The 27,299-nt window shown below is 46.4% G+C and overlaps 1 protein-coding gene across 11 annotated transcripts; it reads left to right on the plus strand.

Annotated features, from left to right (window-relative positions):
- The first annotated feature begins 581 nt into the window (after positions 1-581).
- PRPSAP1 (phosphoribosyl pyrophosphate synthetase associated protein 1) lies at positions 582-26,898 on the plus strand. 11 transcript variants are annotated; one of them, XM_062505974.1, is made up of 12 exons: positions 583-1,626; positions 1,766-1,877; positions 3,716-3,781; positions 9,527-9,579; positions 11,243-11,309; positions 15,644-15,816; positions 16,220-16,335; positions 17,013-17,068; positions 17,574-17,719; positions 23,487-23,557; positions 24,230-24,376; positions 24,969-26,897. In XM_062505974.1, exons 2-12 carry the CDS (start codon positions 1,795-1,797, stop codon positions 25,125-25,127), a joined length of 1,137 nt encoding a protein of 378 aa, XP_062361958.1. In that variant the 5' UTR covers positions 583-1,626; positions 1,766-1,794; the 3' UTR covers positions 25,128-26,897. The 11 variants fall into 11 exon arrangements, with proteins under 11 accessions (XP_062361961.1, XP_062361957.1, XP_062361958.1 ...); XM_062505975.1 differs by having other exon boundaries at positions 583-1,253; XM_062505976.1 differs by having other exon boundaries at positions 583-1,092.
- The last annotated feature ends 401 nt before the right edge of the window (positions 26,899-27,299 follow it).

Here is a 27,299-nt window from a genome sequence, read left to right on the forward strand (position 1 = left end):
GGCTGAAGCAGCTGGAAAGCCCCTGGCTCATGGAGGGGAGCCTCATCCATGTCCTGAACAAAGCCCACCAGGCTTCCTCCTCCTCCCTCACACCCAGCTGAGTGGACACAGGCCAAGGGACCATGGTATTGCACAGCAACTTAGAGAACTGCCAGGAAAAACCTCTCCCTCCAGGGTAAACCCAGTGATGCGGGGCAATGCTGGTGATTAAATTAATGCAATTTGCCTTCCTGGTGATACATAATTACTGTCATATACCCTCATTTCTGCTGCACTGTGGGATGCTCTGATCCATCCTGACCATCCATCCTGATCCTGACAGTGTTGTCACCTCCTGTTATTCTCCCAGCTGCCAAGGCTGTATATTGTACATATATAAAAAAAAAATAACATATAAATACCTATATATATATTTGTTCAGCCAAGTTTCACCTCCTCCTTATATATATATATATCAAGATATATATTCCATGCATATAACATATATAGCATATAATACAGATTTTATATATATTTATGATACACATTTTTATAATATGCACATTATATGGGATACGTACACTCTATATTATGTTTTTAATATTTTATATACGCTGTGCATTTTATCTGTAAAACTGTATATTATTTATATAATAATATATACGTTAAGATATTTAATTTATAGGTGCTATATATGCTATATATAAGCACACGGTTTGTGCATGGAAAGGTCAGCCCAGCGCTCTGCCGGGATGGGCTGGAGCTGAACTTTTCTGTTTAATTAAGCCACTGAGTGCCTGTACCCGTGAAGATTCCAGAGCGGACAGCGCAGCGCCGGGCAGGGAGCGTTCCATCGGGAAAAAGGTTCGGGATCCGCGGGCCGGCCGGGTCCTCCCGCCGCCCCCGCCACAGAGCGGGGCCAGAGCGCCGCCGCCGCCGCGCTTCCGTTTCCCCCGCCGCCATCTTCGGCACGGGCACTTCAGCCACCGCGGACACCCCGTGCCTCTCACCGCCGGGCAGAAGCGAGAGGCGGCCGCGCTGCGAGCCGCCCCCGGGTAGCGGGAAGTGTATTTATCCGCCGAGGAGGGGTGTTTCTGCCTCTGTCCTCCCGAGGTATCGGCGCAGTTCGGGCAGGCGGTGAGGGGACGCCGTGACGGGGGAGAGCGGCTGCGGTGCCCTCACCTAAGATGGCGGCGGGGGCGGGCTTTTCCCGCCGAGAAGATGGCGGCGCAGGGAGCGGTGCTCTGGCCGGGTGGCGGAGCTCCCTCGGTTGGGTGAGGGGAGCGGGATGGGACCGTCCCCACCAAAGGCCTCCCCTTTTATAGGGACTCTTCTACCCTGCCACGGAGAGCTCGGTTCAGCCCTGCTGCGTCACAAAGAACCCCCACCCCCCAGCCTTCCTCCCTCAGCTCACCCGCACCTTCTCCAGCCAAGGGAGCCCCTCTCCGCCTTGCTGCCTCCCCTCATTTTGGGGTCATCCCTCCCCTGTTGCATGAGGGGCCACTGGGTGGGCGCGGGTTGGGGTTGCCCGTTGTCTGTTTACCCCTCTACTCCTCAAGGTAGCTGCTGCTCCAGTTTATTTTAATAACCATGACTTTCACCCTCCCTTTCATACTTTGCCGCAGGAATGGACCAGCAAGTCCATAGGTAGCGGGAAGCTCCCCACCCTCCTTTCCCCCTCCTCCTCCCCACCCCCTTAAGGGGCGGTGATCGCGGCGGAGAGGAAAGAAAAGGATGCCACGGAAGCTGTTGTTGCCTTATAAATCTGCTTTTTCTCACTTTCGAGCTCCACGGGGATTGCATGACTCTTTGGCGATGAACGCGGCCAGAAGTGGCTACCGGGTCTTCTCGGCCAACTCTACTGCAGCCTCCACCGAGCTGGCGAAGAAGATCACAGAGTAAGTTGTTTTCTCTTTCAAGTTTCTTTCTCCCCCATCGCTCCCCGGCGCAGGCAGGAGCCCTCCCGAGCGGCTGGAGAAGCTTATCGCATCCTCGTGCCTTCCGAAGGCATCTCCTGCGAACACCTTTGTGGAGATTTTGAGCTGGGAATCTTCACCAGCTCTGCCTGACCCCGCGATGGCAATGGACCCACCGCTTTCTGCCTTCTTTGACGTCCATTTCACTGCTGGAAAGGCTGGGCTGCAGCAAAAGCTGTTAGTTTTGGGGAGGGAGGAGGTGAAATTTGGCTGGACAAACCTCAGAAAAGGGTTTTTAGCAGGTTTGGGACATGCTCAAAACTTTCTCCTGACCTTGTTTTCCTAACAGCTTCGATGCCTGGGGCAAGGGGAGTGTCCATGGGCACCTCGGCACAGCACCTTGCATAGATGAGAATGGATTTTGGGGAGCTGGGAGAGCTGGGCAGCCTGTGCTGTTTGGTTCAGGGTAAAAGTCTGTCCCATTTTCTTCAGCCCATCAGTTTAGCAGAGTTTGACCTTGTCTTGTCAGGGATGGATGCTCTGTGTCCTGTTGAGTGAAGGGTTTGACAGCTGCCTCCAAAATGGGGCTCTTGGTGCACAGAACTCTGAGCTTCCCTCCAGGACTTGAACTTTGGGGTTGAATGAGTTTGGTTCAAACTGGGGCAGTCCCAGCCGAAGGGACTGTTCTGAGAAGGGCATCTGTGTATTGGGCTGTCAGCTTAGAAAAGGATCTGGATTTTCCTTATGCTGTTTCTCAGCTGCAGTTCATAGGCAACTGATCCCAACATCTCAGTGCTTGTTTGCCTGCTGCAGTGGGCAGCATCCCAGTTATCCTTGCTAGGTGCTGCTGTCCCATTCCCATCTTCAAGGGTGTGCTTAAATTGGAAGCAGGACCTAAATACAGGTGTGCTGCCACCTTAAGCTGCAAGAACACTTTGCTGTTCGTCCTGCTCACTTAATAAACAGTGTTCAATCCTTAGAACAGATTATCTCCATGGAGGTGATTTGGCTGTTTGGCTGGGAGGTGTGTTGGATAATAGTGATGGACTTCAAGTGTGAGGGCAAGAGGAAAATATTTGTGCTTAGGAGTGGAAAGCTTTTTTTTTTTTTTCTCATTTATTGCTATATTTGGTCAGTCTGTTTCCCTTCACTGAACTCTGAAACTAACGTATCTCTCTATAAAAAAGTAAGTTTTGTTGCAGCAGATGGACAGAGTTTTAGAGGGCTTGTCCTGTTGCGTCAACACAGCACAAGAGAATTCCCAAGGGGACGAGCTCTGAGTCCACAGGACTGGAGGAGCAAACAGGCAACCCTTCTTCCCTGCTCTTTGTCTTAAAAATAACTCCCTTCTTTTTAAAGATGAAATATGAAGAGACATGGAGAGACTTCCCCAGGCCACGGCACTGGCTGGGTTGGTGTGCTGATGTTATCCCAGGGATGCTCTGGGGGGAGAGAAGCAGGATCTGGATCTCGAATGACCTCCTGGCTCCCTCCTTGATCTCTCACCAAGTAAATTTCTAATAGGGGTAATGTGGGCTTTTTCCCTTGGCTCTACCATCAGTGGGATGTTGGATGCTCTGGTGGTGACACAAGCACAGCCCTGTGACACACAGCTGCCGGTTAACTGTGGCTTAAGGACATTTATCTGTGTTGTGGGTGCAAAATCTGGAACTGTTCACAATACAGATTTATCCACAGTAAAAAAGTCTCCCAAAATTAAAGGTATTTTCAACATCTGATGCAGTGATTTTTGCACTGCCTTGCCTCAGGAGCTCGAGGGCTGTTTCAACTGATCTGTAACACATCCCTTGTTCTTTCAGGTTGCAAACAATGCCTGGCTGCTGCCTTTCCCCGTCTCACATCCCAGCCTGTTCTTTGCTGGGGAGGTCAGTTGCACCTTTAAATAGTTGGATCAGTCTTACAAGGGTGAGTCTGTCCTCTAATACTGTGTGTTCTTTTTAAAGTTTTTTTATGACCTTGAGCAAAAGTAGTAAAAGAACTTTAAAACAGCACACAATATTAGGAGGGCCCCTTGAGACACCTGTCCATCTCTGTTTTTTACCTGTAGATATGAGCTTAAGGTCTCTCCTTGAGTAGTTCTTATTTACCCTTTTTTAAATCTCAAGCCCAGAGAGGAGCTTGAGAATGTGACACTGGCCAACTTCCAGACACCTGATTTATCTCCTTGCTTTGTTTACTGCTAAACTTCCAGAGCTACTTTAGTTTCAGGCTCTGAGCATCATGTTCTGGCACAGTTCTGATATTCATGATTCCCCTTAAGCATTCCCTGGTTATGGGACAGTGACTAATGGTCAGTGTTACTTTCACTTCAGGTTTTCAGAGCTTTAGCTGATAGTGACTTCCAGGGAGATGTGATGGTGCTGGGTTATGAGGATCTTGTGCAACTTGAAAGAATGAAGATGTTCCTTAGATTCAATACCACTGAAACATAAACCCATATATTTACTTCTTCTCTTCCAAATTGAGAATGATGATTATTTTAAATTCTTTCCATGATGGAAAGAAAACTCTTGCTGTAATTAGGACACTTGGCACCTGATTACAAGGCTGCATTTTCAGGGGACAAAGATAATTTCTGTGACCAGTGCTGGTCCCTATTGTGTGCTGCTGCAGGGAGGGAGATCTAGGAGTCTTTTTGATCTTTAATCCAACAAATGCATTTAGATCTCCCTCTGACTGCAGTGCTTGGCTCAGCAGGTACAAATATTACATTCTACTCACTGCTTATGTGTTTGTCTTGGAGGGGGTTGGTGATTGAATCTTGCTAATGCCTCCCCAGTGCTCCTGCAGCTCCATGATGTGGGATGTGATACTGTCTCACTGCCAGCTATGGATGTGAGTATTCCAGAGATTCACTTAGTTTGCAGCATGGAAAATTATGGTGGTCTGAAGATAAAGCATTGCCGTGAGCCTAAACAACATGGAATTAGGAAAACATGGGATTTGTGTTCTGACATCTGGCTGCAGGGAGCTGGGTCACAACTCTAAACCCAGGGTGGTGTTTTCTGTGACTGGTTGGGATGTGAGCCCTGCTCTGGGGGGAGACAGTACATTCAGAGGACTTGTAGTGGTCTCTGTCAGCTGAAGAGGATTTCTGGTAGGAAATGTGTTCTTTAGGTCATCTTGCCAGCACATGAGAGGGTGGCAGAGGAAGTCAGAACATATATCTGCAGTTTAGGTGGAGCACAGCCTGTGGATGAGCAGGCTGGGCTCAGCTGGCCAGCACTGTTTTAGGGGAAATTCCTTCATCAGGAGTGGGCTGGTAGGAGTAGAGGAAGATCTGCCTGGTATTTGCCAGTGGTTGGGCTGCATGGCTTTGGTGTGGCTGGAAGAAGTGATTCTGGTGGCAGAGGAGCAGTAGTGACTTTTCTTCAAGTCGTGCTGGGAGGATGGAGAGTGGCAAAGGAGAGCTCAGATAGTTATAAGGATGTCTAAACAGATTGTATCCAGGAAGCTGCCATTCCCTTTCCCTTTCCTGGCTGTTCTTATACTGGGGGATTAGGAAGTGCACTGTAGAGCTGCCATTGTGCTGACTGGACCATGACTGATCTTTATTTAAAGATTTGCTAAAGTTTGAAAAGCAATTCAGAGCCAGGCTGTGGCTTGATTTCACCACAGTTGGGCACAGCACAGACCCTCTGTCCTCTGCTCCAGCACTTTCTGAGTCTGCACCAGTTCCTGGAGTCTAGGTGTGGGGAGAGTTGGGAGTTTGCAGAGCTGAGACCAGGGAAAGTGTTTATAATGAAGAGGATAGTGCCAAAATAAAATATCATAATGAAGAGCTTTGTGTGCAGATTTCTCTTCAAATTGAATGTTTGTGCCGTGAGCTGGTCGGAAGCTCCCTACAGAGATAACCTGACAAATGTCTTGGATTCTGGTCACAGAGAGGGAGAAGGAAACACAGCCTGGGCTGAGGGCACTTCTCAGTGACACTGAGACAGGCTCTGATGGCACAAAATACAGAGAGCACATTTTCCCCTTGAAATTTGATTCAGCTGAACATGGAGTCTCTTTGGCTGCCCTGTGTCTCAAAAGCCTGGTACAGTGGTTTTTGACAGTCCTGTGGAGCTTTTTAAAGTACAATCTGATACAGCCTCACAGTGTTTCCTAAAATACTGCAGTGTGTCACTTCCTCATTAAACTATAGGTGACTCCTGAGCTGTTTGCCTTTGGATGTGAATTTGAAGCAGGTTTTATAAACACTTTTGTATTCACAGCTTAATATCCTCTTGGCATGTTTTGAGACTGCAGAAAGTTAGATCATCCTCTCTGGGCAGTGTTTACAGAGAGATTCCAGATCAATAGGAATTTTTACTGGCCAATTGCTCTGAGTAGTGTTTTTAAAGCCATAAAGAGTTGTTTTTTACCTCTTAGATGCTGTCATGCCCCAGAGGAGTTGGTTTGATGATGGAGTTGGGGTGAGAATAGCAGCTCATTTTGCTTGGAGATGTGATTTATCTGCAGGACCTAAAGTGTTATTTTTCCAGAAGCAGCTTTATCTTTGCAGGGCATGTGGTCTGGTTTACCTGCAGTGGCACCTTCTCTGTCCTAGGGTAGGTTTGCCTGTGTCTGTGGATGAGTGATCAGTAACTGTGGTACAACCAATTGGGAGCTTCAGGATGGAGAGGATTTTGAGAGAAAAGAGTTTTGATGGAAGAGAAAACAAGGGAGAGGTAATAGGAGGGGGAAATTTATCTTCAAACTCTGGCTGCTGCCAGGCTGTGTGGTTGATAAGGCTGTTCTCTGCCCTTGACTTCCATGCAAACATCCCTTTTGATAAAAGTCCTCTGGAATTTGGTGCTTTACAGTAGGAGTTGCACCAACAGTCCCCTCTTTATTGTCCTTGACTCAGTCAGGGTTTATCAGACTCCTTCCCTGGCTGATACCTTGTCTAACCTAAGCCTCCAGGAAGGGATTTGGTGCTAGGTGTGCCCCTGGGGTGCACATGCCTCAGCTGCTCTTGGGGAGCACCTGTGGATCCTGTTGTGCCTGTGGCTCCTGGGACTGTGGAGTGCTGCAGGCAGGGCTGATCTGGGGCTTTAAATGGGCAGTTTTTTCATATCCACTGCTCTTGTTTACTTGCAGTCAACAGTTGGAGCAGAGCAGGGATTTATTATCTGACCAGAGCTGCTCATTCCTCTATGTTGGCATCGGTGTCCTGTCTCTTCTGCTGCTCCCTGCACCCAGGTTTGACAACTGAGCTGTTTTAGTGTTCCTCTTGCCATGGGGGAACAAACTTGCCCTTCTGATTTCTTGCTTCAGCAGCACACAAACTGTATTGCTGCTGTATGATGAGTAGGAGAGCACTGGGCTCTGGTTTCTGCTGGCTGCATCATGGAATCATGAAGTTGGAAAAGATCTTTAAGACTGAGCTCAGCTGTTAACCCAGCTCTGTCAAAGCTACCACTAAAACTACATCCCCAAGTGCCCTATCTACATCTTTTAAAACCCTCCAAGGATGGTGACTCCAGCACTTCCCTCGGCAGTGTGTTCTGAGGCTTGACAACCCTTTCAGGGAAGAAATGTTTCCTAATATCCAATCCAAACCTCCCCTAGCGCAATGTGAGAACATTTCCTCTTGAGCACCACGAACATGGTTTTGTCTGCCCCCACTTAGCACAGCCACCTTCCACGGGGTGTTTTGCTTAGATGAATTTGGCTGGACTGCTTTTGAAGCTTTCCTCCCTGCCATGAGATTCAGGGCTGACTAAGAGCCCTTGCACAGTATCTCCGATGGATTTTTTTCCCAGTACTGAGGTAGGATTGTGCTGTCTGCAATGAAGTCAGGGTGTACGTGCCTTCAAGGGGAGCTTGCAAGACTTGCCATGGAGTTGTGGAGGAACAAGTGTGAGTCATTAAACAATTCCCACCACATGCTGCTCTGGGCTGGGTGGATGTATATGTGTGTGTATGTTTCTGAACCTGTTTGGACTCAGATGCCTTAGCAGTGGTTAGGGCTAAGCTTGGCGGTTGCAAATGTCAGACTATCCTCATCAGGACATCAGGATTCTACCTACAAAGCTCACCTCTGGTGTGACTCTATCCCTGAGGTGCCCAGGATTGCTTTTACTTGACCAGCTGCCAGCTCTTTTTGAAGATACTGAAGGTACTGAGGATGCCTTTGCATTGCAGCTGCAAGTTTTAACCCAGCTTGGCTGAGAGGAGCCTATTTAGAGATCTGTGAGACTTGTCTGGCCTGGGCTGCAGGGTGATGCTGCATTTGGTACCCCAGCAGGGCTGGTGACAGTCTGGCACATCCAGCTCTCGAGGTAGCAGTTTAGTCACCAGCCCAGTCATTGCAAAACATGCTGCCAGACACTCGGTGGGGAGGGTGTGTGTGCCAGAGACATGCTTTGGAGCCAGCTAAGCAAACATATCCCATGGATCCCATGGCATCCAAGTGTCTGTTAGCTCAGCTGTCCCAGGCACACTCTCCAGGCCAGCTTCTAGCTGGGACCTCCAGCTTTGGCTCACAGCTGTGCCCAGCAGTTACTGATGGGACAGAAGCATGCCAGGGTCAGGCTGTGTTGCTGTTTCACTTCTGAAAGCGCAGATCTTTGTGACAAATGAAATGCAAGGCTGAGTTAATAGGTAGGAGATGGGGTAAGGCCGACTGCTGAAGGCTGTAGACCATGAAAAAAAAAACCCCAGCAGAAGATATGGACTCTTGTATTTGGGGTTAGTCCTTATCTGCAGAATTTTGGCACATAACCAGGTAAATACAGTACAAGTGCAGAATGAAACTGCTGGCATAATCAGCATGGTGAACAAAGGTATTTTTTAGGCATAAACTGCTTCCTAATTCATTGTGTGGCCATAGCCACAGAGCAGATCCTGGGAGAGGAGGGACTTGGCCCGAGCATCTCACTGCTGCAGGGTCTCATAGATGAGGCTCTTCTTTAAAGCACAAAAGCCTTTAAGTACTTACTAATGGATTGCTTGTCAGTACAGTTAAATACTGAAATGTCACCTGAGGGAAAAGTCTGCATTTTGGAGCCTTTAAAAATGTTCTTCAAAGTGAGTCTTTGTTTTGTAAGAAATAAATTAAAAAGAGAAGGAGGGTGACTAATCTTTGTTGTGATGAATGTTGTAGATTTGATATTTGAGAAAAGGAAAGAGTAATTTGAAAAAAATGAAAGATTTGAAGTTAAAATCTCATTAATCATTTGAGTTATTTTAGAAGGAAGGTTCAAGCAGAAAAAAAAAAGGAGAAGAGGTGGAAGTCAAAAAAAATTACTCAGGTGCCATTAATTGAGTCTGAGTAAATCATTTAACTCCAGTTGCACATCAGACCTGCCCAAGGGGGCATTGCACAGGCTGGCAAGGTGTCCTTTGCCATCAGGAGTCACAGCCTGTGGGCAGTCATACAGGCTTTGGGTACAGCAGTGATCTGCTGCAGAGTGGTGTGTCCCAGGGCCCTCTCGGGGACATCAGAGGGAAGGAGACCCCCAGAGAAGGGGATGATGTAGTTCTGCAGCCTGGCTGGCTCACTCAGCTCCCTCTTGGGCAGTGCTGTGTTTGGTGGTGTGTAATGTGGTCTGGTCCCTGCTTTGCACCACAAACTGATGGCTTCTTCCATTTCTAGCATCTTTTTTTTTTTTCCTTTCCAGGCGTCTTGGTGCTGAGCTGGGGAAATCTGTGGTGTACCAGGAAACCAATGGAGGTAAGAGAAATCTCTGCTATTTGCAACTGTTTTGAGGTAATCTTAGAAATGCTGGGTAACTCCATTGGCCAGACCCGTCTAAGAAGTGCAGTGATTCAGCTGTGATGTTACTGCTGCTCCTGGCAGTGCTAAACCTCCGTGGCTGACCTTGGACAAAGCAATTAAACGTGTTCCTTGTTTTCCCTGGTTATCTTGTTTGTTTGCACATCTGCAGACTCTCCTCTAGAGTCCTGCCTCAGGTTTTAGCTGTTATTGAATCTTTTATTCTCCTGTGCTAAGTAAAACATCTCCAGGTTTAAAAGTAATGCCCTGCTTTTTCAATGTCCACCTTGTGAATTTTTAAATTATCCCTTTCTTTCAGCCCTTCTCTGCAACACAAAATTTACAGCTGCCCTTGCTTTAAAAGTCCAAATGCATGGCCATGCTGGGGAAAATGCCTCTTGGAGGTTGCTTTTGTTTTCAAGGAGGTTAACACTCTCCAAGTGTCCATTTTCAGGTGCTGAGCTAAAACACAAGGATATCAGCCAGCAGAGTTCTGTGACCAGGAGTCTTTTACTGTTTCAGGATCTCTGTTATCTTGTTTGCAAGAGACAGTAGAGAGCCACAGAGCTGTTACAGGCTAGAGGAAGGATTTGTGGTAGTGCTGCTGCTGTTGCAGCCTGAATGGGCCTCACAGTGTGAGAGCTGCGGTGGGTATGGTTGGGCTGGCTGGTGCATTCCTGCCCGGGAGAGCTCACTGCCCTTTGGGGTTGGTTTTAAATCAGGCTGCTTGCTACCAGATCTGAGGTCGTTTTTCAACGCTGCACAGCAAATCAGTCTGCTCTCAGCAGAGTCCTGTAGGGTTACTGCCAGGGCAAGGCCATTAGACTTGGAATTCCATAGCTGGGGAGCTGTTTGTCTCCATTTCCTTACCCCTGCCCTCTAGCTCATGACTGTGTGGGAAATGAGTGGCTAAGGCAGGCACCTTGGGAGACCTGGAGTCGTTCCTTTGGCTTTGCAGAACTGCTTGGGGCTCAGCTTCTTCATTTGAGTCAGGAATTGTAGGAGTGGTGCTCAGCAGAGACCCAGCCTGTGACAGTGCTGAAATGTCTTGACCTTGACAGCGAAACTGGGGAGTTCTTGCTCTGAGCTTGGTGCTGCTGGTGTTTCCTTGAGCTCTTCAGCCAGCATGGACCTGATCCCATGGCAAGCTGTGAAAGAGCAAAGTGCAAAAAGTGCTGAGTTACCTTCTTGAAAGTACTAAAGGTTGTTCTCCCTTGGGTGGTTAATTGCTCACTAATGAATGTGCTGTTGATAGCTTTCAGCACTCCATGGAGGCGTGAAAAGGATTTCTCATTGAGAGTTAGGTAAATTGTCTTCTACATTTTAAAATTTTAATTTCTAAAACAGTAATTTCTAAATTCTATAAAAAATAAACTGCTGTTCAGCTTGCTTTTGCTTTGTAAATACAGCTAACTCACTGGCATGTCATGCCAGCTCTACCCAGGTCCAGCCTTTGGAAAATCCACTTGGCTCATCTGCATATGTATGTACACAAAGGGCAGAGGAGTGAATCCTCATCTGCCCTGACCAGGGGGCAAGGTCATGAGCTACAGCATGGTGTGTTGTCACTGTCAGCCTGAAGTTTGGAAACAAAACTGACTGTGTTTTCCATCCTTTTCAGAAACAAGAGTTGAAATAAAAGAGTCTGTCCGTGGACAGGATATCTTCATCATACAGACAATCCCCAGGTGAGGCACTTGGGGCTCAGTTTTGCACCTGGGATGTGTTTTGAATACCTGGATCAGCAGATGGTTCAGTGGGTTGCTCACTATTAACCAACACAATAACCAGTGGAACTCATGCAGTGTTGTCATTGCTCTTAGATCTAAGGCCCCATGTAGTGTTAAGCTATTAACATTCCCAGGGGATTGATTGCAACACTGAGATGCTTCCCATCAAATAACTGGAGCGTGTCACTTGAGGCAGGAACAGGAGTGACTGATGGTTTCCACTGAAACATCCCTGGTCTGTGTGTTGATGGCCTTTCAGGCTCAGCTGTTGGCTGAGCTGTTGGCATTTCTATCCCAGGATGGGTGACTTCCTCAGCTTCCCAACCACCAAGCAACAGAGCCAGGACCAAACAGCAGCCATTGCTTTCATTGCAGGCTGGATTACTCTACCCCTTTTGCTGCAGTGGTGTGAAACTGAGGTGGAAAACCATAGCCTCCCTCCTGTACTTTTACAATTCTTGATTGTGATGGGCCTTTTTGGATTTTATTTTGGGCTGTTCTAGGCTTGGAGTAAGAGAAGTGCTGCAAGTAAACAGGGGGCTAGAAAGCCATCTCTCATCCCAGGAACCTTGTTCCTTGCTGGCTCAGGAAGAGTAAGGGTGATGGGAAGGGAGCCTACAAATAAATGATAACTGCAAATCGACCTACTGTGAGTAGGTGAAGTGCTGTTTTCAGAGATGAAACAAAACAAGGATATTCCTGCTCTGATAGCTTTTTCCAGGTTAACAAATTCTGTTCAGATTTTGGAGATCACAAGAAGTAATAAGTTAGCAAAGCTCAATCGTAGCTCAAAAGTAGCAGGGAGCAGAATTGCCTGGACACAGGATTTTTCTCTGCTTGCCAAAGAAATAGAGCCCACTGAAAATTCAAGTCCATTTCCTCTGTGAAATGCTTGGCCTGTTGTAAAGAAATCAGTAGGGCTACTAGAGCAGCCTACTCACTTCTGGAATTCCTCTTGCAGGCACAAACATTTTCCTAGGGCTCATCTCTCTCTCCAGAGAGATGCCCCAAGTGTTTCCTCCCTAAGGGAGAGCTAAATCTCTGCAAGATGAAAATCCCCTGCTGTAGGATTATCTTTTGGGTGAATGGTGCCATTCTGTTGTTGTGTTGTCCCTTGTGAAGGAGTTCTCTGAAATAACTTGTAACTGAGAGCTGTGTAAACATGAAACAGATCAAGTGCTCAGAGAGAACTCAGAGCATGAGGGATAGGAACAGTTTTGGGAGGGGAAAAACCTCCCCTTTGGTTTTAAGTTGTTGATCCCCTTGTTTCTCCATTAACTGAATTCAGTGCTTTGAGCCAAGAAATGGATCTTTTTTAGCCAGAATGTTCAAGGCCCTCTAGGTGAGGAGCCAGTGTTGTGCAGCCAAATCATCTTTTATTCCTAAACTGCAGCTGTGCCTTGCTGCATTGCTGGAGAAGACAGGTTCAAGGACATTTCAATTTTGTAGTGGGTTTCAGGGAGCCTTTCAGGAGAGTCAAAACAACAACTGTGTGGAATAATCTAAGAATAAGACTCCCACACTCAGTAGTGGTTTGAAAAGAAAATATTAGGACTTGTTAGTAGAGAGGGAAGTAACTTTATTATGCTGCAATGTGAATTCACAGTCTGCATCTTAAATGCACAGAGAGCAGGAAGACCTGAATATTTGATAGTGCTCTCAGTTGTAAAAGCTGTAGCATAACCAAAAAAAAAAAGGTGACAAGGACAGTTACCATCCAAGACTGGTATGTGGACTGGCATTTGTGTGAGATAAAATCAAATAGCTCACGTTTAGGGGGCAAAAAAATGACTGACTTGGTTTTGTGATGCCCTAAAGACAAGAGGAGCCTTTTAGTGCCGATTGTTGCAGAGATGTTTGCTCAGCCTCCAGAGCAGGGGTGTCCAGGGATGGCCCAGGCAGAGATAAGGAGCAGCAAGGGAGGCTCTGAGGTGGTAAGCAGGGTGTGGGGATAGCTGAGCTGGCTCTGAGTGTCCTGCTAATGAGCTGCCAGCCCCTGTGTGAGGTCTTGGCTCAGCCCTGCCAGCAGTAACTAACTGAGCATGGCTTCAGGGTCAGAGATTGGGAGGGCAGCAAGGAGCCTGGGATGCTTTCTTGGGTACCTGTTTTGGAGATGCAGGGGCTGGGCTTCCTCCACTAATGTCATTTTCCCCAGCTGGTGCCCTTGCTTGGGGTCAGTGCCCCTTTGCAGAGGAGCAGATCAATGATGGCTCAGCATGAAGCCATCTCAGCCCACCCACCCTGGGCCCTGCTGGAGGGACAGACACATCCACCTCTGCCTGGTGCCTGTGCCAGCTGGTCTGAGAAGCTTCCCAGAGCCCAGCTTGGGATTCTGCATGAATACTGGGAGAAGTACCCTCCTGAATAACTTCAATATGGCTGCTGGTGTCCTGCAACAGCACCAGGACTGCTGGTGCCCTTTTGAAGTCTTAGTCTTGTTCTTTGTCTGCTTTCCATGTGAAAATGTATGTATTTTCAAAGAGTAAGATGAAAAATACTAAGTTTCTCAGATGAACTTTAAATATGCTTCAGTTTGACCACTTTGTTTTTATATGTTACTGATAGTAGCATCTTCTCCTCTCACAGCCCCACTGGCACAGCTAAATCACCAAAGAGAAGAAACAGTTCTTTGTTTGCTCACTGTCCTGTGTGGCAGGGGGCTGTATATTATGTAATTCTTGGCTGGGTGCTCCAGAGCCAACAAAGCTTTCTTGTGTGTAAATGGCACTGTGTGCTCAGGCCAGCAGGCCAGCAGAGACCCAGAGCCTCACAAACGAAGAGGCACAAGTGGAGGTTAATTTCCAAAGGAAGGGAGAGCAGTGGAGAAATGGAAATGGTCAGAGGTTTGTCATGGGTTATATCTTTGGGCAGTTGGAGAAGCTGTCTCTAGTGGCTGTCTCAGGAGGAAAGCAGGGCCTCAGCAATGTCTGGGTAATGTCCAGAAAGTTCTGCAGGGCTTTAGGCTGCTCTGTTTACTCTGCTGTTGTGTGGAAAGATGACCCAGTCAGGCCCTGCTCTGTTACCATGGGCTGTACAGCTGAGCCACTCCAGCACTGCCCTCCTCACCAGGCTGAGGACCTGGTGTGTCACTGGGAGCTGTCCATGCAGGAAACCCCCAGGCAAGGGGGGTCTGTGTTGCAGGAGTGCCTGTCCTGCTATCTGAAGCACATGCTCTTCAGGTTCTAAAAGTTCTTGAGTCAATCTGTGGGGATGAAGACGGTGTCTCTTAGTAGTTTTCTTAGTTCCCCTTCAGTTCTTAAGTGTTTGGCTGTTTTCCCTGTCCCAAAATTAATTGAAATGCACTTAATGCACTTAATTACAGATTAATACACTCCCACTGGGCCACTGCAGTCATTGTGGGGGAGCAAACTGTAACTGGGATATTTCAGTCTCATGACAGGACTCAAGGAAACAGCAGGAAGCTGAGTCAGGGGAGGTTTAGGTTGGTGTCAGGAAAAGGTTTTTCACCCAGAGTGTGGTTGAGCACTGGAACAAGCTTCTCAGGGAGGTGGTCACATCACCAAAGCTGTCTGAGCTCAAACACTCTCAGGGACAGGGTGGGATTGTTGGGGTGTCCTGTGCAGGACCAGGAATTGTAATCAAGATCCTGATGGACCCCTTCCAATTCAACATATTCTATGATTCCTCTGCCTATGTTACTTTTTGTTTGTTTGTTTGTTTGTTTTTTTCTTTCAAGAAACAGTCCTTTAGCATTTCCTGTGCTATTTTGTTCTTTCCATCTCTAGATAAGCTAAAGTGTGGAGATGCCAACCTCCACCAAAGTGCTGTGTCTGGAGTTTGTACTGCTCTAGCTGCAGTATTTCTTAAGGCAGGAAAAATAACATGCCTTAGACTGTTAAAGAGGAAAATAATCCTAAGAAATCTACTGTGGATGAAGCTGTGTTGGCTGCATGTGTGCTGCTTCTTTAAAAAAAACTATTTTATTTCAAATTACGCTGTATTAAGTGATATTTGTTCCAAACTAAACTCTATAAAAAGTAATTTTTGTCAGATGATGGAGGGAAATCATCATACACCTTATGTTAGAATATAAAATCAAATTCCAGACCACAGCTCTTAAGTGCTGGTATGGTCCTGTATGTGTAAGTGTTGACTGTAATTTGTTGTGGCGTGGTGGAAGGAGCTGTATGGCTGCAATCTGGGTCTGGCATACATTAGCCTGAGATGTAGCATTATTTGCTTGGAAGTTTGGTGAGGGGTGTTCTGAGTATAAATGGAAAAGGAGTTGTACTGGAAAAACACCTGCTAATATTTGTATTCAAATCTCCTAGAGATGTGAATACTGCTGTCATGGAGCTGCTGATCATGGCCTATGCACTGAAGACTTCCTGTGCAAGGAACATCATTGGGGTCATCCCCTACTTCCCCTACAGCAAGCAGAGCAAAATGAGGAAGAGGGGCTCCATAGTCTGCAAGCTGCTGGCTTCAATGCTCGCTAAGGCAGGTGAGTGTCCCAGGGAGCAGCAGCAGGGCAGGGTCGGTGCTGCTGGGCATCCCAGAGGTCATCTGTCCTTCCATTCTCCTGTTTGATGTGGGAATGTGTTGCCGAGATCTTGAGCCACACTGGGGGAATTAATTTTCTTCAGCTTTCTTATGTTTCTTTGTAACTTGCACCTGGGAAGTGGCCTAGAAATGTTATAGTGAAATACAGTGTCAGCCCAGTGCTGTGGCATCACATGCATGTTTCTCATTATGTCTGTGGAATGTTCTGTGTTAATCTGTTTACAATTATTTTATGACATGGCATAATAGTCTGAGTAATAGCTAAAACAGTCTGGAAAATGGAGGTGTTGAAGGAACTCCAGCCACGTGACTCACAACAAATTGTTGTCTTTTTTCCCCCTTAGGTTTAACACACATTATCACTATGGACCTTCATCAAAAGGAAATCCAAGGCTTCTTCAGCTTTCCAGTAGACAACCTGAGAGCATCCCCTTTCTTGCTTCAGTATATACAGGAAGAAGTGAGGTTACTCTAGTTCTATGTATATCCACTTGTCTGAATTCATTTTAATGTGATGGCAGCATTGGGCCTTAAGTAGAGGTGGTGGTGTCAGTCTAGTCAGTCCTTCTGTTAATGAATTCTTTCTCAGGGGTACCAAATGCACATTTTGTAGAAAGATGTTACACTTCTCTGATTGGATAGAAACTGAACTGCAACACAAACAGGAGAGGAGCTTGCTCTCTGTGGAGTTAATGCCATTTGAGAGATGCTACCTGTACTCCTGCCTCTAATCACTTCTGAAATCCTGTAAAACTGCTTCCCCTCTCCCTTTGTGCTGTGCTGGATTTCTGACTGCTCTGAATTATTGATAGACTTTGTCTTGGGCTGAGCACAGGAGTGCTGAGTGCAGCAGGGCTGGGAGCAGGGCACGGAGGTTTTATTCTCCATGTGCAAAAGATGAAGACGTGGTGAGAGCAGGGCATCCCCATATGGGGAGGGTTAAACACAGTGAATATTCCCACCTTTGCAGAATATACAAATACTGGTATTGGAAGAAAGTGCAATTGCCTCTCTAGTTTCTTGTCACAGAATGAAAATTTGATTCTGGGGAGGAGGATGGGTGAAATTACGTATCAAACCAGTTACTCCATAGAAAGAAGGTCTTTTTAAAATTAATTAACTTTTTATCACATCCAGATTCCAGATTACAGAAACGCAGTTATTGTAGCCAAATCTCCTGGTGCTGCTAAAAGGTAAATGAATGCTTTGCTAGCTGGTTAAAAGTTACTTGGAAAATAACTGAGCTGGTGGAAAATATACCAGGGAAAGTGTGGAAGGGTGGCAGATGGATTGACAATCTGGTCATAATCCTTTTGTGGCTGGAAATGGGATGGATGTGGTGCAGATAGGCAGCTGAACTTTGTATTTCTACCCCCATAGGAGTGAACTCTGGTGGTCTCACTGAAATGGTTCACTAGGGGTCAGACTTGCTGATGGAGTTTCAGCAGTGCCTGACCAACTCAGAAAGCATTTTGCATGTGGAGGAACACAGGAGACCCTGTGGTGGAACCAAGGGGTAGAGTGGGCTTTGGGATATTAATGAGGGGTGAAAAGTCACTTCCACTGAGGTTTCTGCAGAGAGAAACAGCCACAGAGGTGCAGCCTTTGCTTGCTGTTGGTCTGGGGGAGACTTGCTGCAGTGGGCTGTGAAGCTGAATCAGCCCAGCACCTTTCTGAGAGATTGTTTTTGTCTTGCAGGGCTCAGTCTTACGCTGAGAGGCTGCGCCTGGGGCTGGCAGTGATCCATGGAGAGGCTCAGTGCACGGAGCAGGACATGGATGACGGGCGTCACTCCCCTCCCATGCTCAAAAATGCAACTGTGCATCCTGGCCTGGAGCTGCCATGTAAGATCAAGTTTCTCTGCTTACCTTTGTGAAAAAAAAAAAAAAAATGGTAAAAGTTCGGTGGGAAATTTCTGTTGGTTTATCTGTATGGGTGTAACCAACCTAAAGGCAGTTAGACCAGTGGAATTTTTTTCATGGAAAGGTGAGTTGTACGAGAAGTCACAGGGGGAAGGTTTTTATTTAACTACTTCTGGCCATGCAGAGCATCAGTATTTTCTCCTTGGCTGTGCCTGCTCCATAATGTTAGACTGACAAACCTCTGATAAAGGTGGTGCTTTTACAGTGTTCAACAACAGAATTCACTGAGCTGATGGAACAAGGGAGATGTGAAAGTGTAAACATGAGATAACAACTACTGAGAGAGGCTGTTGGTGCCACTGGGGAGGGGAGGGCTGGTCTTTCCTTTTCTGCAGCCATTGTTACTACTGGAAATTTTCTTCACCTTTGCACTCAGGTGATCATATTGCAATGTCTGTTATGACAGGGTTTTGGGGTTTATGTGGCTGGGGTGAATACGTTCTCCAAGAGCTCTTGCCATTGATTTGGGAGCTGAGAGCAAAAGAAAAAGAGGAAACTTGTGTTCTGGGAGATGCCATCCTCAGAATTACTTGTATTCCTGCAGGAGTCAAATAACAACAGTGTGATCAAAATCCAGCTCTCTTTTGGGGGTATTTTAGCTTTCTAGGCAGGTGGTGGTAGCACAGAAATTGGGAGCAGGAAGGTGGCTGAGAAGTGCCCGTGGGAAAGGCTGTGTGCTGCTGTGTGTGGCAACACCAGCAGTGGTTTGGGCTAGTGATAATCATCTAGTCTTTGGAAATTCAGGGAGAACATCCAACCAGTTTGTGGGCAGCTTGTGGAGGGGAGGGCAAGTAAGACTGCAGGCATTTTGCTTTATCCTAGTTGTGTCTCACTGGAATAGAATCAGTTAAACAGTGCTTTTGTTGCTGGTGAAACTCCTCTTGGGCCTTGGGGGGCAGGTGGGGTTTGGCAGTGAAGTTTAGGACTTTATTTTTCTACTTCTGACAAGGAGATTTTTTTTCATGCCTGTCCAAGAAAGCAGGAATTTGCATGGTTATTCTTCACTTTCTCCTTTCCCTCCTATTCTGGAGTGTGCTGTCCTCCAGAATATCAGTAGCTGACATTTGTCTGCTATGGAGGAATTAATGGGATTGTATTTTTATTTCCAGCCATGTCACTTCAAAGAAGCTGAGCTGTGGAAGGTTGTGCTGCTGGAGAACCCTGTAAATGGTTGTTCATATAGAAACATGCCCTTGTCCAGTTTAGATATGAATCCAATGGAAAATTGTTTTCAGTCCTCAGCTATCCAAACACAAACTAATTTGCTGTGTATCACCACTTTCTTATTTTATCTCCTGCTGCACAAACACAGCACTTGACCAATGACCTTGCATCCCAGCATGCCTAAGGCACAGTATAAATCAGTTGAGCTGTGGCTTGGCAGCTCACTGTCATGGGGTGGACTGTGGAGCAAACTTGTCCAAAACTCTCAGTAGAAGCTGCTTTTCTCTGCAGTTTTCTAACCTGAGACATACCTGGTTTTAGGTGAGCTGGGTTCTGGAGGTGCAGAATTCTGAGGTTATCTCTGAAAGCAGCCTGTGCATTCTGGTTGTGTCACCATCTGCCAGACAGAGGTGAAAGTGCAGCTGTGATGGCAATGCTGCAACTGTCTGTGCTGATCTGCTGGGCCTCGTTTCTTGTCCAATTCAGTCATTTGAAAAGCCTCTTCCCACCTCAAATGTCACATATTTCCAAACCCTCATTTGCCTCTCTCTTCCTGGTGGTGGAAGCTCTGAGGGCAGAGTGTAGCAGGGTTCAGCTGTGTGGTTGGTTGTGAAAGGTCAGACATGTGCTACTGCTCAGAACTGGATGTTCCTTACACCAAAACTGTCCCCAAACCCTCCAATTGTCGGAACAGAAGCAGTCTGTGAGTCTGCCTGGCTCAGCAACCAAACCTGGGCCTGGCAGATAGAAGGTTAGGGATGTTCCTGGGGAGTGGCTGAGATTTCTTATGGAACATCCCCCTGTGGGCTACAACCAGATCACCATGGAGCATCCCCGACTTGGCAATTGAAGCTCCAGGCAGTTAGAGGCAGGAGAGAGGTGAAATCTGTGTCTGGGAGCAGCCCCAGAGCCCCACAGTGATGGCTCATGCTTTCTGCCATTCTCCATGGGCTTCCTGGTGAATTGGCCAGGCTCCTGTGTCCTGGCATGCACCTTCTCCCCCTGTTCTAGCAGGGATCATGTGCCTCTAATTAATGAGTGCTAGGCAGTGTAATGGCTTATTTATTGTCCTGTGAGTGTGGCCTGATGTGATATTCTGATTCCTAGGGAGCCACAACAGAAAAATGCTGGAGGTGCTTCTAAATTGCACTTAAAAGGCTAAGCTAGAGTGGCAGCAAGAACCCATCACTGCAGCCCCTAAAATCAGAGCCTTGGAGACAGGATGTCACTGCAAGGTTATTCCCTTTGATTGTGTGCTTTTGTGTCTCAGAGCTTGCAGCTGGCTCAGGGCTGTGCCTTTTCAAATGCATGGAGACTCTGCATGTTTCCTCAAGAAAAAGAGTGGGGCACCATCTGTTACATAATTTCAGTGGCTTTGGAATTCAGTACTTTATACAGGGAGCTAATGGTCTGCTTTGAGTCCCAGAGCCCAGCAAACTGCCACAAAGGGACTTTGGGGGGGAAAACTGGAGTGACTGTAGGTCTGTTCCTACTTCCCTACCCCCATCTTGCCTGTGTTTAGGATGAGCACAGGGATGTTTTCTGTCCTTCCAAGGTTATCTCTACACAAAACAGTTCATTCTTGAGCAGCCTTTTGCTCCCAGGCTCTGTTGTAAATGCAGCATTATATTTCTTGGTGATTGTCATTTTAATTCACACTGTCAGCTCCAAACAGAATTTATTTTAGTATTTCTTAGCCTGTTTTTGACCGCTTAATTAAAGCAACCTGTTTATACATCTGGGCATGTTCTTTCCTAGTGCCAGTGATCCTGCCTTTAGCATGTGGTACTTTGGTGTATATTATGCACATCTGAATGAAAGTGTTTTTTGATATTCTTGTTTTATAAAAGATGGTGGTTGGTCTAGTTTTTTCTCTTATTTTTCCCCCTCAGAAGCTACAGATACCACAAGCATCTTTTCTTACTCTCCAGAAAAAGTCAGCAACTCTTTAACCCAAACTTGTTCATGATCCAGAGGGTTACACCAGGCAAAAGTACCACCATGGCTTATTTCTGTTACCCTCTTGTGTCTACAAACATAGAGGGGTTTTTGTCTGGGAGGAAAATACTCTTTATAATTTGAAACGTTTCTCAAGGCACCGCCTCATAGCAGTTCTGACTTGCACATCTTGAAATGTCCAAAGATTTTGAAGAAGAAACTAGCTGCACTAACCCTTGTGTAGACTCTCATCACCTTGGAGCAGTTGAGATTTGATGTGGTTATGGGTAGATCTTTGGCTTGCAATTTTTTTTTTCTTTTTTTTGCAGAGAAATTTGAACAAGGAAAAGGGAGAACATCTCTTTAAGATCCGGGTAGGTCGACACGTTGCCTACCATTCTTTAAAAATAAACCAAAATTGAAATACGGCTTTTTAAAAACAGACAGAGATGCAAAGCACTGCTAATCTTACTGGTTGCCATGTTAGTCTTTAAGCATAGCAAGGAATGTGTCTGCTTCCTTCATGGTGTAGAAGGATACTGATTTGCTGAAACTCCATGTCTCTGTGAGTAAAATAGTGCTGAATTTCCAGCTCCCCAGACCTATTCACCATTTGTGTAGAAAAGTTTCCCCTGACCTGGCTGTTGGAAACAGAGATGGCACTCATCATTGGATACACATGGAGGCTGGGATGGCATCCAGGTGGAATCCTTTTGATACTTCACAGCTCCCACCAGGAGCTCTGTTACTGTCCAGACTAGATAGTAAACTCATAACTAATCTAAGCAGGTCAGTAGTGCCTGTAACTCAAATTTATGATCTGCTTATCTCTCATGGTGCTTAATCTTCATTTATTGCAAATAATCTTCCTTCTCATAAGAATATTTTTCCTTCAGGATTTAGACGTGATTTTGCATTTGATAGGAGACTCAGAAATAACCATGCAAGGGAGGCTGAGGAGTCTGTGCTGTGAAGAGCTGTTGATTAACTCTTCAGTCCAAGGTAGCTGTGACTTTTAACTGCAAAACCTGGCAATGAGTTATGGGAATTTGGGCAAAACAGAATTACTGGACACCTTTTATACAGTTTTGGTAGGTTTATGGAAAATCAGCCTGTGGAGTAGGTCATGGACGTGAAGAACAGCTCTACACAAGAATCTTCAAAGTTGTGGTCCTTGTAATTGCTTTTACCATACCCCTCAGTGTGACTCATTCACCCAGCTGTGCTTGCACTCTAAGCATTCCCAGGCACTGATGAGATATGGGAATAGTACTGGATCATCCTGCTGTGCAGGATGGGGAGTTTAATGTAAGACTTTTTTGGTGAGGAGAGCAGAGATCAATATTTGGACAGGCTTTTTGGTGGGCAATGGCTCATGTTCTCCTGCTGCTCAGGTATTACATTGCAGTGGATTATCCTAAAAGAAAAATCTTGCTGTGTCTGAACTCCTTGAGGCACTTGAGAAGCCTCCGTGGCCAGAATCCTGGCAAGACCTGAGCTTACAAAAGGGGAGGGCACCAAATGCCTTGGTGTGGAACCCTTTGCACTCACTGTGGAGGATGTAAAAGAGGAGTGTGAAGGTGGGCCAGGTAAGTGTTACTAAATGCTGGAGGTGCCTCTTGACTTCAGTGGTTAGATCAGCCCAGATTGTTACCTGTTGGCACATGTCTGCCCACCACAGTGTCCTTTCCATGCTGGAAGTTTTTGTACCAGCACCCCACGCCAAGTGAGGGCTTTGGTAGATGGATAGCAAATCCCTGGCCTGTACTGGAGGTTGGTTGCTGTTTGGTGTAAGTCTGAAGGCTGTGTTACATCTGGATACTCTCAGTGCATCTCAGTTCAGATTGCTGGTATTTTTATGATGCTGCTGGAATTTTGGCAGGATGTGGCTTTGCATGAACCCTGATAGTGCAAAAGTAGTGTCAGGAGGGAATGGAACCTTATTTCCCAGTACATCTCTTCACTGTGTGCCAGACAGCACAACTTGTCAGTGTGTCCTTTGATACAATTGCTGTTTGCACTGTGCTTGTTAAACTGAGTTTCAACTGGATTTTGTCCTATTCTTTCCATTAATCCACTTAAATAATCAGCAAATTTGCTTCTGCAAACTTCCTTAAGCTTTCTTTGCCTGAGCAGGTGGTATTAAGGTTCTTACACCCTCTCAAAGACCCCTGTGTTTGGTGATGTGAGAAAGCAAATGAGCTGCAGTGCAATCTCTGATCCTACAGATGATTTGCTGAGTCCAAGAGGTGAAAAGTTGCACCTTGTAAAGCACCTGCTGATTTGTAACTCTCCTTGCACTAACAGGGTTCTGTTAGAGAGTTGAAAATGCTTTCTGTTTCTGAGGTCAGTACAAAATCCCCACAGAAACAGAATTTCTTCTTTATGCAGCAGTGCTGTTCATTTGAGGAAAAAAATTATGGTTAAATGAGGGTTTCTCATTTAGGTGGGTGTCAGGATCATGTGAAGCACATCTGTGTCTGCATCAGTATAAGGTGTTCAATGGTTCAGCCTCTTGTGTGATGGAACTGTTGGGGTTTGACTCAAGCCTGACCCACCTGGACTCTTTTTTTCCCTTCTTCTTTAGTGATGATGGCCAAGGAGAAGCCGCCAATTACTGTGGTTGGAGATGTTGGAGGAAGAATTGCCATCATTGTGGTATGAGTATGAGGGGAACAGGTGGGGGGGTGGCTTCTTCACAGCAACTTTGCTTCAGCTGCTCTATCCCTGAGGGTTGGAGGGATGGCTGGTATAGGAGTGGGAATGTGTTTTTTAGTCACTCTTTTTTCCAGTAGTGCTGGTGGCTTTGGTTATTTCAACTTTCTGTTGAAAACCATTTGCACTTCAGCTCTTTAAGCTCTAAAATCTCCTTGCTCCCTTGATTCTAAGTGTCAGATATCTGCAAGTAATGAATAAATCCAGGGCACACAGAGAAAACTCCTGAAGTGTTAAAAAACCCCAAACAAACAAAAAACTTGCCAAGACTCTCTCACTTGGTATGCCATGCTGCAATGTAAGAAATCAACATGCAGCTTCAACCCCGTGAAAAAATACTCCTTGCTGATGATAAATGGTGAGTGCATGTGCAAGGACTAATTTGTTTCCAAGATACAACATTTGTTCTCCACACTAGCAAAAGGGTCATTAAACCAGGGAAATAGCATTCACAGATTAGTCATGCACGTGGCTGTCCTCATCAGCAGCTGAAGTAGGCAGGGATTCTGTTTTTCATCTGTGTGCATGGCCAAAGCTGCAGTACTCTGCAGATCCACTCCTGCCCTGCAGGCTCTGTAAACTTCTGGTTTTGATGTTATTTCTGTCTCTGCTCAGGATGACATCATCGATGACGTGGAAAGTTTTGTGGCTGCTGCAGAGATCCTGAAAGAGCGTGGAGCTTACAAGATTTTTGTGATGGCTACTCATGGGCTCCTGTCAGCAGATGCTCCCCGTCTCATAGAGGAATCTTCCATTGATGAGGTGAGTATGCTCTCCAAACTGCACAGTTTTGCTGGCACCAAAACTCACAAACTGATGTCCTTCCCATGGCACGTAGCTCATGTCTAGAATTACTCATTTAATCAGGTGCTTTCAGTTAGCTGGTTCTTCATTGGAACAAAAAAAAAAAAAAAAAGTTGTGTGTGATGAATACTTGCTCAGATCAGATCTGCTTCCCTGAGTGTATTTTTTCCCTAATAAAATTATTAATCATCCCTGTCTGGACACTTCTCTCCCTGCAGCTGGGGCTGTGTGGCTGCCATCTCACTCTGCAGCCCCTCTCCCCCAGCTGGCTGCTGGTACATGAAGAGGACAAGATTTCAAACCTTAGTAATAGATTCTGTGATCTGAGTGGACCCATCAGCCTATTGGAGAGTGCTGGTTATGTAACAGTCAACAGACTGTCACCGTGGGGAGACCATTTATTTTAATCTTTTTTCCTAATATGCAAGGATTTCTCCCCCTGAACTGTGAAACAGCAGTACACACCCCTCCTGGAATCAGTCCAGGGTGGCTGCTCAGGGAGGGTGAATGTTCAGCAGCACAACTTCCTTTCCTTTCTGGTCCTGCATAGGTGGTAGTGACCAACACTGTTCCTCACGAGGTGCAGAAGCTGCAGTGCCCCAAGATAAAGACTGTGGATATCAGTTTGATCCTCTCGGAAGCCATCCGGCGAATCCACAACGGCGAGTCCATGGCCTATCTCTTCCGCAACATCACTGTCGATGACTAGACCTGAGCCTGCCCCTGTCCTGGATTCCACAACAGAAGGAAATCTGCACGGAAAGGCAATCCCATAAAACATAGGCATAACACAACTGTTTATTTTTGTAGGAGCGTTGAGGTTTTCAGGGTGTTGAGCCATGAGATCTAATAGAAAAAAAATCAACCTGACCAGCACTTTACAAGTGAATAGAAGGGGCCACTGGCAATGGGGGGATTACACCTTAATTAAGAGAGATGGAGAAATGAGGTGGTGTTGAATTTTTAAGTTCCTTTAATGATTTTTTTTTTTTTTTAGTGTGTTATCTCTTGCCCTGTAGGGGTGGAAAGAAAAGCTAAACAGAAGTAGCTGTCAGCTTGTGAGAAGGGAACAGAGACTGCTTATTGCTGTGTGGGCAGCGAGAGCTGCCTTTGGGGTTTTTCTGCCTGTGTCTCACCCCAGAGCACGGAAGAGAACGTTCAGGCTGTGCTGCTGGCAGAGCTGAGCCAACAGCAGCTCCATGCCAGCTCAGTGGCCTCTCCCCTCCTGTACAGCAGAGCAGGGACTTTCATCAAAGCTAAGTTAGCGGAACATCCCGAAAGGACAGCTTAGGGCAACCCATTGGCAGGACTGCTCCCATGCCTGGGTCAGGGAGCTGGGAACAGGCTCACATGTGTGTCCCAGCAGAGCAGGGAATGCTAGTTTATGTGTTGGCCTTTTCATCTTATGAGCTTTGGATCATTATTGCTCTTCAGTGACGAGTCACGTGAGGGTCTTGGTCCTCACTGGAACACTTGTCTGCACTGCAAAGCCAGACGTGATTTTTTGCCTGGGGCTGAGTTTGTGGCAGAGTCTTGTGGGGAAGGGAAGTTGGAATATCTGCTTCTAATGCAGCTGTGCTCTCCAAAACACTAACACTGAACCTGAAATAAAAAGTGTAAGATTTTTCAGCTTTGCTTCCTGTGAATCCTGTGCCCTCTGAAGAGCTGCTCTATCTATTCAGTGGGGCTGTTACTGTCATAAGGCTCACTTGCAGCTTTGCAGCCTTCTTCCATGCAGAAGTAGGACTGGCTGATTACTCCTTCTTGAGTGATACTCACTTTTGGGTGCAGGGGACACTTGAGGAAGCTGCACAAGATGCATGTGGAGGGTTTTATCTCCAGGATGATAGAAGGATAAACTCCCAACCTGATCTTTCCCCTTGATGGGACAAACACACTCCAGAAAAACCTACACCACTAGTCTGCTGATGTGAGGAAGAAATAAAAGCTGCTGGAAGCAGTTGCTTCAACAGCACAGGAAATGTTTAGTTGTTTAGTTTTGGTTATCCTTATTCTACACCCTTCTATTGCATTCCAACATCTACAATGTGCCACGGAGCCAGCAGTGACTGAGCAGGACAAGCCTTGAACACCAGGCAAACAAATGGACCTCAGCATGCAGTGCTTGGACCACCTTCAGTATCCAACATGGATTAAACCACCATGCCAGATTCCATGAGGGATGTGCAGGACTGGATGAGGTATCAAAGCTGTTGATGGGTTTTCCTGCATTTTCAAAGTACCACAAACAAATCTCAGCTGTACTCTGTGACCACAGCCTGACTCCTCAGCCTGGAGGGGTAACATGATACTGCAAGTATTGAACAGATCATCTGGAGCTGTGAAGTCCTTGCAGATGTCTGGGCCCCCTTTTTTCTGATCCAGTGCTGGACGATGTTCTTCATTCTGGAAGCCAGTGTTAGAACTCCGCACAGTTTTGCTGGTCTCTCTCCTTCAAAGTGCTTGTCAGATTTGCCAGGAACAAGGTTGGGGCTCGTTGAGGGTTGTTGCCCCATTCAGACTTGCTTTTCTGGGCTGTATTTGAGTACAGACCACGGAATCATGGCACCACTGAGCAGAGGGTTGTGCCTGTGGGCCCTGGGCCATTGTTCTGAGTGAATGTTTTATGGTTGCTTAAAGAATCACCAGCAAAGGTATTGGCAAAAGCAGGTTTAGAAAGTTGTTGGCAAGGTTCACTCTATTACTTACTACGTGGTAAAAGCAAACTAAAATCTAAAACCAATCAATCTAAACCCAAAGCCAATCCAAAAATTATTTACCTTGACACTGGGGAAGGGGGAGGGCTAAGGGTAGGGAAGGGCAATGGTAAAAGGAAACATGGGATGAATCACGAGGTTCAGAGTAAAATTGCAAAAACTGA

This window comes from Cinclus cinclus, chromosome 20 (genome assembly GCF_963662255.1).
Source record: "Cinclus cinclus chromosome 20, bCinCin1.1, whole genome shotgun sequence".
In the NCBI taxonomy this organism is placed as follows: domain Eukaryota; kingdom Metazoa; phylum Chordata; class Aves; order Passeriformes; family Cinclidae; genus Cinclus; species Cinclus cinclus.